This window comes from Halyomorpha halys, unplaced genomic scaffold (assembly GCF_000696795.3).
Source record: "Halyomorpha halys isolate HHAL.00 unplaced genomic scaffold, Hhal_1.1 Scaffold359.1, whole genome shotgun sequence".
NCBI lineage: Eukaryota > Metazoa > Arthropoda > Insecta > Hemiptera > Pentatomidae > Halyomorpha > Halyomorpha halys.
The window spans coordinates 167,513-179,098 of record NW_027104882.1 but is presented as its reverse complement, the minus strand read 5'-3'; the positions used below and the strand labels follow the sequence as shown (position 1 = coordinate 179,098).

At 29.9% G+C, this 11,586-nt stretch overlaps 2 protein-coding genes across 2 annotated transcripts; one reads left to right on the top strand and one right to left on the bottom strand.

The window, feature by feature from the left end:
- Positions 1 to 3,254: 3,254 nt before the first annotated feature.
- On the bottom strand, positions 3,255 to 4,448 carry Sap30 (SIN3-associated polypeptide 30). The gene is made up of 2 exons (XM_014422135.3): positions 4,159 to 4,448; positions 3,255 to 4,003 (listed from the first exon to the last, which is right to left on the bottom strand). Coding segments are annotated over exons 1-2 (540 nt in total). The 5' UTR covers positions 4,161 to 4,448; the 3' UTR covers positions 3,255 to 3,465.
- Positions 4,449 to 4,508: 60 nt separating this feature from the next.
- LOC106681686 (protein KRI1 homolog) lies at positions 4,509 to 7,249 on the top strand. Its single transcript, XM_014422133.3, has one exon. It carries the CDS (start codon positions 4,694 to 4,696, stop codon positions 7,052 to 7,054), a length of 2,361 nt encoding a protein of 786 aa, XP_014277619.1. The 5' UTR covers positions 4,509 to 4,693; the 3' UTR covers positions 7,055 to 7,249.
- The last annotated feature ends 4,337 nt before the right edge of the window (positions 7,250 to 11,586 follow it).

Here is an 11,586-nt window from a genome sequence, read left to right as displayed (position 1 = left end):
AAACATGGCTGCTATCATTAAGAAAAGAGGAAGGGTTATAGCTCTGCAGTGGATACCAGGCCATGTTGGTATAAATGATAATGAACAAGCTGACAAGTTGGCTAAGCTCGGTTGTGCAGAGAACCAACCTGTGTTCTACCACTTTCCTACAGAACAGTGAAATCAATGATAGGCTTTTATTGTAAGGACAGAACAAGCGCTAGACACAAAGTTCAATTCGAAAAAAAGAAGTGAGAGAGCCTACTGCATAAGGATAAACCCCGGCAATCTTAGCAGAGCTGAGAGAGTGGCTATTTTTCGCCTAGTAACAGGACATGATCTGCTCAAAAAACACCTCCATCGAATTGGCATCGTAGATTCCCCAAAATGTCCTCTATGCAACATGGGAGACCATCTTTTAACATGTACTGGTCTAGAAGATCTTCAGCAAGATGCAGACCAACTAAGAGGAAATGTAAAATTGTATCGGGCTGCGAGAGGGAAAATGGCGTAATAGCCCACTTCCCGTGGCATAGGAAAAAAACAAAAAATAAAAACTTTTCTTCTAATTTTTCACAAACCCAAAACATGAAAGAACCAACAGTTCAAATTGTCAAATAATCATAACTGGTAGCCAATACAATTTGAATACGAATATGAACTTGCCACATTTCTTATGACACAAGATTAAATGAAGCCTGTGGAGATTTTTCTGGAAATCTGACAGTTGAAAAACTGGCACTAAGGTTTGTGAACGGTCCCAACTTTAGAATCAATATTGAGGAAGCACTTTCATTTAGATCATCTAAGAAATTATTCTTATAAATTGCAAGAATTTATTAAATAACTTGTTGTATATTTAAACATATCCTTATATTCATTGGATTTAAACATAACTATTTAAAACAAGACAAAATATTTTATTACAATATATTATACAGAAAAATACTCTTCAAAAAGTTTTTACATGCGAATATTCAAGTAACAAGTTATTTCAAATCATTCAGTGGTATCAGAATTGATATCTTTCAGGGTTGTTGAAAAAAACACTGCTGATGAAAAAAACTCCTTCGAGCACAATTAATCTGTTAAAAAATGTAAAGATGGTTAGTAAATAAATACTTAGTATAAATTATTTAAATAAAAAGTTCAAAGAATATTCAAAACTCCATGATAAATACATATCAAACATTCTCTATTTTTTTATCCTTCTGTATTATTTCTTACCTCAACCTTATTTATTTATTTCAACCTTTTACTTTTTATTATGTTATTTTTGTTAATAGAATAATTCATCCCACATTTCAGACTATCCTTCCATCTTCAAGTGTTGATTCTAAAAATAGTTACTAAATACTGTTTATTATTTAATATTTAAATTTATTAATCATCTTCAAAAGTAGCCAAGATTAATTTTCTTAACAATTAGTTTTTTTATTGATAATTTTGCTCATCCTTTTTCATTATTTTAATATATAGCATCATTTTACTTAATTTGGTTTTAGCATCAATATAATATCCTTAAATAGTTATTTCATGATCAATTTTTGAGTGATTTCTGGTCAAATTGTCATATTTTAAACTGTCAGCCTAAAAATATTTAATAACACGGAAGGGAAAAAAATGTCATAGATTAGTGCCTTTATATAAGAAAACTACTTGATATATATTAAATATTTCTAGACATAAAAACATACCCTGCTGCAGAATTTAATAAGAAAATGAGAACAGTTACCTTGAAATTTGTCAATCCTTTGGATTAACAACAAACTTAGCAAATCATTAAGCAATATACAATACTATTTCATATATTTTTAAATAAACAATTAATAATATTTACCTGAATAACGAGTTGAAGATATGAAAACCTAATTAAAATAATACTACCATTTGACCACAGCAGACTATTTGATAATAATCATTTCCTTAAGGCCATTGGATCCAAGAGTTAAAGCATCACCTTAACAACCTCGTTTTAGAAGCAATGCTGAAATTCATTTCATGAGGATCTCAAAGAATTTGTCTTGACCATTCCATAACCTGTCCTTGATAATTAATTGAAAACCTAATCTTTCTGCACTAATTGGAGAACACCAGTCGTGGAAATTACATTGGATAGTTGAGTAAGGGCACTAAACCAAATAAACAAACAAGGCTCCTCTTTGCATCACAATTTCTGAATAAAAAGGTGTTTCTCATGGAAATAAATTTCACTTTTTTTTTTAATTTATCAAATTATCCTATCAATCGCATAAAATCTTTTTCACATGTACCAATAAGAATAATGCTTTGCAAAATCTTATTAATATAAAAAATTGGTAACTAAGGGGTCTGCAGCAATAAGGAGGTAGCCTCATTTTTGGTTGTTTTTTAATTTATTTTTCCAGATTAAAAAAATGGCTTTCTCTTTATAAAAAAAATAAGTAGCTAAGGTCTTTAGTTCCTACACTTACTGCTAGATTGGAGCACCTCTATTTCACTTAATGGTGCAAGTATGTAGTCCCTCACCTAGATATAGGCCACAACAGCCAAGATGTTCTACTAAAACAATCTATGAGACTATATAATCAACAGGAACTGAGGAGGTTGAAATGAAGTATGCTGAACGTCCGGTTACCTTCTATGATTTTTTTCCTTGACAATAATGTGTTTTAATATGTATGTAATATTTTTTATTAGTAATTAAAGTTTTTAAGAAGTTATTTAATAAATTGTTAAACATTTATTTGTATCTATACATTTCTATATTCCTAAAATTTTATGTGCTATTTTGGATAAGGGGTAGCTCCAATCTTTTCAGGTTCCTCATCCACCCTGAGAAGAGGAGAGCAGTTCCAAGATGACCGTGTGATTTGTTAATACTCATATACTTATTTTAAAAAAGAAAAAAGTGATATCTCAAAAATGGAATTTGGAAAACTTTTTTATTTACCAAAATTTTGTTGTAAAGCACTAATTCCCTATAATTGCAGACTCCTCTAATGTAGATGAATTACAAGCTTGTTTCACATTAGATACCATAAAAATATAATCAAAATATATAACATTACCAAATGTCAAGTAATAAGGATACAGATAAAAGAATCAGTTCCAATAGCTAGAGGGAATATTAAAACCATAAGACAAAGAAGAAATTCTTCATGGTTAATAGAAACTTTAGTTGGCACCAAAATCCGTATTATTTTAACAAAATATCTGAATATTTACGAAATTGTAATTAAAATCAATTTATATAAAAGGATAGGAACTTTTGGTATTGATTAAGCGTTAAAAAATTCAATAAATAAAAAGATTTATTTCGTCATAACAACACTAGAAAACAGTTATTAAAAATAAATGCTATTACTAAGTATTAAAATGAATCTTGATTAATGATTAAATAATTTGTTAAGTATATTGAACAGATTATTTTTAAACTTATAGCCTATACAATGTACATATCAAACTTTTGAGACCAAATTAGTAATGTAATTTTAAAAAATAGATTCACAATGAATCTCCTCCATTCTTAATGTCAAGCTTATTGCCATTTGTCCTTACCGTATAGTAAAAATTGGAAACCACATCTTTTTCTGTCACAGGTAAAGTTTTAAAATGTTTTTGCAACACTTCAGCTAACTGTGGCTTGTTCAAACCTGGTCTGGTGGGTACTTTAAAATGTCTCTTATACCTTCGTAGAGTATTAATCTGAAGTTGACCAAGGTCAATATCAGGGTATTCAATATCACCTCCCTCATTGGAATCATCTTCTGAATCTTTCCTTCTCCGCTTAGTTCTCGCAGACTGAATCATGCATTTGTGGTGATCACAAATATAAATATGCCTGGCATTTTGATCCAGATGAAGCTTGAGGCGACGTTGGGTTACGATTTTCTGAATCCTTTTGCTGTAAGATGCATTGCCTGCTGGCCTTTGGCATCTACCGCCTTCATCTACCAAGCAGCAAATTTGATCTGGGGGGCCTCTAGAATCTTCTTCCCCAGTGCTAAAACCATTAGCACTTTCACCACGATGCATTCTCCACCTAAAATTTAAAACCTTCAGAGTTTTGTTCTACCAATAAAAACACTATCTAATCATAAAATACTATGATCCACTTGGTGAAAATGTTATTAATTAACTGTATATAAAAGAGAACCTAATTATACAGATAAAATATTGAAATTAAAGCAAACTTACATCGATTTTCGGGTTTATTGCCCAATGCACAAATAATATGAATTGATTCACAAAAATAACAGTCAAATGTTCATAAATTATGTCAGTCCATAACGCTTTTGGAAGCGTCTTTTCGAAATAATCACATTTAACTATATTTTCTTGAGTTTTTGACATAAAACTTTCAAAACACAAACTTAGACACCATTCTGCCTAAATGAAGTACTAAAGTGCCCAAATAAACACTAATATGACACGATAGTGGTAGTAAACATTCAAAAGCTACTCCGCAGGTGGCAATACTTGCAACCTATCCTTCATAACTGGTTCAGGTTATAGTAAGGTTATGTTATCTGTTTACACTCGTGGTGTAGTTGTTAAGAGGTCTTACTTCCAACTTTAATAAAGTCAGATAATTTATGTTTCTAGTTTTTACTGTATTAATGTATTAAGCCTATTTTAGTTATATATTAGTAGTGTTCTTGAATTTTTAAAAGTCTTATGAGAAATCTGTTGAGTATTTTCTTGGTGAACACGTGAGTTAAAATTTTAAAATATGGAAGAAAAGGAAAATACCGACTTGGATACAAGTAATGAAGAAGAAACTAGTGAAAGCAGTAGCGATGATGAAGAAATTGTTGATGCTGTCTCTGATAAAGACTTTTTTAAAACGCTTAGTTGTCTTAAAAATAAGGATCCAAGTATATACGATCAAAACATCAAGTTTTTCCCTGAGTCACTCAAAAATGAAGCCAAAAAAAGGAAGAAAGAAGATAGCGAAAAATCTATTTTTGTTAAAGACTATGTAGTTGGTGTTGTTGATGAAGAATCGGGTGATGAATCAGAATTTTCTAAACCATTAACTTATGTTGAAGAACAAGAAGCTACTAAAAGATTTTTTAAAAATGAGTTAAATAGTGATTCGGGTTCTGATGAAGAGAATGGTGAAGCTTTGATGAAAATTAAAGTAAAGAATGAAAAGGCCAAAGAAGAGGAGGAAGCTGACTATATCCAGTTTCTTAAAGGTGTAAAGTCTGAATTAGGTAATAAGGAAGAAGAGAAGGAGCTGAAACCTCTTTGTGAGTTTTGGAACAACAAGAATTTAGATGAAAATGAGCAGTTTTTAAAAGATTATATATTAAATAGAAGATATTTAACAGAAGAGTCAACTACTTTACCACTCAATGAAAATTTATCTGAAGATGAAAGAGAACTAGAAGAGCAAGCAGAATTTGAGGACCGTTACAATAGGAGATTTGAAACCGAAGAAAATCTTCAGATTAAGAGGTTTCCTAGACAGGTTGAAGGATCTTTAAGGCGTAAAGATGATTCCAGGAAAAAGAAAAGAGCAGAAATCGCGCAAAGGAAAAAAGAAGAAAAGACTAAGAAACACCAAGAAATAAAGAAAAAGCAAAAAGAGAAACTTGTTGAAATTGAAGAAAGAATTCAGAAGCTGAAAGAGTTAACTGGTAATCCAGAACTTGGTTTTAAAGATGAAGAAATTTTAGAAGATTTTGATGCTGAAAAACATGATCAAAAGATGAAAGAATTTTTTAATGAAGAATTTTATAACCAGGAAGAAGAAGAACATCCGGGATTCAATGAAGATGATTATAATTGGGACTATGATGATATAAATATGGATTGTGAAGCAGACAATGCTGGGGAAGAAAGTAAGAAACTTACTCGTACTAAGAAGAAGAAACTTAAAAAGAAAAAAGGCTTTAGTGATATAATGGAAGTTGCTAAACCTTCTTTTGATCCGAATGTTCACAATAATTTCAAAGAGTATTTCGATGAATATTATAATCTTGACTGTGAAGACTTCATTGATGATATTCCTTGTAAATTTAAATACAGAGAGGTTGTTCCAAATGATTATGGATTATCTGTTGAGGAAATATTAATGGCAGATGATAGTGAATTAAATAAGTGGGTTTCTGTGAAAAAAATCTGTAAACGGCGTCCAGAACATGTTGAAAAGAATGAGGTGAAGATATATTCAATGAAAGCTAAAGATGAAAATTTTAAAAAGAAAATATTTTTCAGTTTGTATTCTGAAAACAAAGATGATTCACTACAGGACAATTATACATCTGATATAAAACCTACTGCAGAGAGTTCTAATATGAACAGTAAAAAAAAGAAAAAGAAATCCAAACAAGCTCTTGGCACCCAGGAGAACATTGAATCCCAAGAGCCAATGAATAATGAAAAACAGAAGAAAAATGGTGAGAATTTCAGGGATAACCAATATGAGCCAAATAATATATCAGAAAAGGTAGAAATTTTTAGCAAACCAGAAAGAAAACGGAAGCGAGACTGTAAGGATGAAGATGAAATGTCATCATTAATTAATTCTGAAAATGAAATTAATGTTAACGATGTCACTACAACTGATGATTATCTGATACCAGAGAAAATTTCAAATGAATTTTCTGAAGGCCAAGATTCTCTTTTGAGGAATTCAGCTAAGAAAAAGGCTAAAAAACAAAAGATTGATCAATTATCGTTACAGCTTGGCAATGATATATTCAATGGAGAGGAAGGAAATACTAACTTAACCGCTCAAGAAGATAGCAAGCAAAAAAGTGTCAATATGAAGGAAAATGCTAAGTCTCAGGAGCACTTAACACGTTTTCCAAAAAAGAAAAGAAAGAAAAAGAAGTCTGGACAGCAAGATGTCAATAAATCCTCTTCACAAGAAAATACTAAGACTGATGTTACTAGAAACAGGAATCACGATGGAAGATCGGGCAATGCAAGAAATGGTAAGAAAAATTTTAAAGGTGGTTTTAAACAAAGAAAGCCCAAAGATATAACAGACCTTTCGGATAACAGATTACTTGCCTATGGGTTAAAACCTAAGCAGTTCAGAGCCAAAATGAAATATTCTAAAAAAAATAATGCTTCATAAATTTTAAATTTATTAATTCATAAAATTTAAATTGTAAATTTGATTTATCAGTGAATTAGTGTAAAATTGTTTTTATTTTAAGCCGTAATCTATTTGTATTAATTATATTTCAGTTTAATTCTTTATAACTGAATCTCTGTTTTGTAAATATTTGGAATATATTGTAAATATTTATAAATAAAATTGTTTTGTTAACGTGTTTTTAGTATTTACAACCATTAGTAATTTAACTACTAACTTTTTTATCGTATCATATCTGAAAAAAAAAAAGAGAAGTGTTCATTAATATTATGGTCCTAAATATTAATAAAGTAAAGGTGTTCTGGTTGGTGGTCAGAAAAAAAATGTTTTTTGATTGACAATTGAAGTGATAAGTGTTTATTTTAATTATAATTTTTTTTTTACTTCACAAGTAATCGCCTCATGTGTTTTAGGTCAGAGAGACTTTTTCTGGCATAATCCCTAATTGTAGGATAACAATATGTCCATTACCAGATCTAATACATATGACAATTAAAATGAAAAAGTCATATTTTTATATTTTATCTGATGTGTTGTATGTTGGCTCAATGATGAAATAGTGACTGTTAATCTTGATTAAACCACTCTCACAATTAAAACGGTGTTATAGAACATAATAAATGAAAATATCTCTACGCCAGCCTGATCTAACCTGTTCTGCCCAATGTTGCGGAAATGTAACATTTTTTCCCTAAGTACCTGGAGCACTTGTAATGAAATAATCAATTTTATACACACACTTTAGAGTACCAGCAACTTGCTTTTAATAGAAGAAAAAATATATCATCAATTGGGTTGAATCGGTAGAATAATTTATAGAATTATACGTAACTTCATTAATTAAACTATTACTTAAAGAAAGACTTTGTACCCAAGAACATTATGCATGGTTTTTCAAATGGTTAACAAAAACCCCTTGAGTTATTTATTAGATAAAACATATTTTGTTCAGCAAATTTTCCTTGGTCAAGTTATATCTTTGATATTTTCTGAATTGAATTTATTCTGCTGAAATAGAAATGAAAAATGAGAAGATAAATCTTGGTGCTTAAATTTTTATGAGGTTTGTTGTCTTAAGATATAATATTTCTTAATATATATGTATCTATAATTTAGAATTCGAATATTTTGAAATAATTTTCAATACTCAAGGAAATGATTACATTAACTGTTACAAATAGTCCTGATTGGATGAAAGACCTAAGAACATTCTTATTAGTACTGTTACGCCATTATGTGAAAACATGCAGATCAATATGTTTGGGCGCTACAATTGTTTACTTGTAGTATGTTGAAAAATTCTGTTAACTTTAAGTTGCACAGTATATCTCTGTTTTTATTTATATGTAGTAATTATCTGTAACTTTTTCAATGATGATAAATTTAATCATTTTATTATAAAAAACGAGGCATTTATTTGTAAATCATGGTAACTGATAAAATGAAAACTTTTACAATTTTAAAATGTTTGTTTATTACAATGTTTTAGCTTCAACTAAGAGTCACATACCATAACTTAATACCAGCATTATTCTCTTGAGGCAATATATATTTTTTAAGATTCTATCAACAATTTATGAAACATAGAATGATGTGAAAATTAATAAAAAGAATTCAGTTTCGATGCTTCATGACCTGTACGCCTAAATTTATTAACACTTATTGAAATGATAAAAATCAGCTTTTTTAGTTCAGATATCAAATGTTGCTTTATGTTTCTTGCTTCTATACCAGTTTTTCTTGTCTGTTGTCCACTTCTTCCTAAGATATGGTTAAAAAATGCCTGTTTTCTATGGCTGTATGAGCCATTGTTCAGGTGTTGTATTTACAATTTTGTCTTATTCTGTTAGCGATGTCATGATCCTTATCAAGTATATTTCGATTACTTTTATTAATATTTATCACATTATTGAATAGCCAGTTTCATAAATAATGAGAGGTAGAACAGTGCTACAACCGAGTCCCTTTATATCGAAATTTTTCATTGAAATTTATGTCTTTATTTTTTAGTGAGGCCTTAAATCTTAATTTTACTTGTATAACTTTGTCAAAATAAAACCTTTTAATACTTCAATCTTATTTTTCCCTCGTTAATGAAAATGCAAATGTATTTTAATTAATCGCTAATCATTTTATATATTAATGTGATTTCTGTTATTATTTTCAATTAGAATACTTCTAGCTTCAATTCATTGGATTTCATAAAATGGAAGCATTGTATTGAACTGGCTGAGATAACTGACTCTGTAGGTTGTGAGACACAACCATTTTACAGTACTGCCAAGATGTTGATGCCCTCATTCCATTAGCATACTCATAGGATTATATTTTCAAAATAATTTATATTACATATTTTGTATTACAAAACATTTATAGCATCATTTGTTAAAAAGAAAAAAAATTTAAGTCATTCTGTTCTCATCATCCTTCATTTTTATAAAGAATGTAAGTCATTCTGTTCTCATCATCCTTCATTTTTATTAAGAAAAAATGATAATAATAATCATTGATCGCTGAGTGTATTACCTTAAAGTACTTTTAAATAGTTGGATATGCTTAAGAAATCCACCTAAAGTGTAGAATTTCAGTTTTGAATTAAAAACATTTGCATTCAATGCCTCGCTTATTCTTGTTTGTATTCCCAAATATTCTTCTAGTCTTAAGTCTTGAATTTTTTAAAGCTCACTTTAATTTTTGTTTATAGTTTGGTAATATTAAAAAATTGTTATATCTACATCTCTGCCTCTTGATGATTAATTTTTCTCTGATGGTTGAGGTTCACTTTCAAATTTTTTAATCTTATTTTTTTAATTTATTAAGTTAGTCGATCAAATATCTTAATACTGCTATGAAAGGAGATTTGGTTCCTTTCCATCACCATTCCATAGAAATTTTCGTCATACTGTTTTAGAGTACTAAAAAAAAAAAAATCAAAGAATTATGTTGATTTAATTATTAAAAGATACAATTGTTCATAATGTCTGTTCTCACCATTAATTCTTTTTATTAATATTCACGAATCTACTCTATTCAAAAAGGCTTTTATTTTATTTTATTTATTTTTTTTAACAACATTCTGTTCTGGTTTTAAATATACCCTTCTGAGTGAAGAAGGCTAGTCATTCCCTTGTGGCACATATTTATATTTCAGCTGTACCAAAATATTTTTCTTTGGGTATGATGTTTGCTGATGTATAATTAACTTTTATATTAGAAACTATTCTATGTAGTGGTTTTGATCTATTTGTATGAAGTATGCCTTCAACTTAAGGCCATTTGCACCTTCACTTATAATTGGCTGGTTGGATTTTAGTGGACTGTATATAATGAAAATAAAAGATGATTAATTGAAACTAAAATTCTATTGTATAAGTTACAGGTAGTGTAGGGGGTGGCTGGAACAGAACATTTATTATTAAAACGGTTAATCAATTTTTAATAATGGTCTATGGAAAACTGTAGATATACCTGTTGATGATGTTGATGTTAATGATAAGGATGGGTTTGGACTTACATTAGGTTTTTCTCTCCGCAATTCCTCGACTTCTTTCTCCCCTGCTGCTGGGAGCCATTCCAAGCTGTCTACTCACTCATGGTGGATTTCTACAAAAGAGCGACCAAAGAAGTGATTGTTATTGGAAAAGAAAATGACTCTATCATGCATCAGTTTTTTCTTCTCCCCACAGAGGGTGCTAGATTTGATGCTATGTTCTAACATTGGCCAAAATGGCGTTAGCCATGCCTACATTATAGGGGGCTCATCCATTCTCATCAGATTTTGGTTACCTTAGGTTATCTGGAACACTAGCAGCCCAGTTACTGATCAGAAATATCCTTTATACACTTGCAAAAACTTAAAACTTTGTTGCTTTCCAGTATTTCAGAAATTCTCTTTTACTTGCTTATTTCTTATTCAATTTCACTTTTATTGGTTTATCGTTCTTAATCAAAAGGAATGTAATCATACATATAGCTGGTGGCCATCCAGATCTTTCATGAAGGAGAAATTTCTATGAATGCTCCCATATCCAAGTCCATAATTTTTTTCTAAACTGTGAAAGAATTTTTGGCCTAGTGGATAAGTATACCTGATCAAATTTGAGGAACAAAATTGAATGAAAAGTTGAACTCCTTCCAAAAGTGGTTCAATGCTTCTGTAAACATGGATGATCCTAAAATGTAAATAGGACTCCCTCCCTAAATCTAAAACATTGAGCATCCATCAAACATGTGGAGATGTTTAATTTCTTATTAAAGACATAAATTTAAGATTATGTGGTTCACCAGGTTGAACCTGTATATTGGTACCTGCAGAAAGAATGTTTCCTTTGACAGGAGTGACTTAGACTGCAGGGAAGGAATGTTGTTGGGTTTGTTTTTTTTTGTAGTAAACGAACTTTTAAGTATTACTTTACACATCTACGCTTTCTAGGGTGAAATGTTATTTAAAAAAAGTAATAGCCCGTGACAAAAAAGGTGGCTTATTTCATTATAAAATTTGAGCATATAAA

Bases quoted from the DNA above. Each gene is read 5' to 3' on its own strand.
- LOC106681686 (XM_014422133.3), top strand. From the start codon at position 4,694: ATGGAAGAAAAGGAAAATACCGACTTGGATACAAGTAATGAAGAAGAA.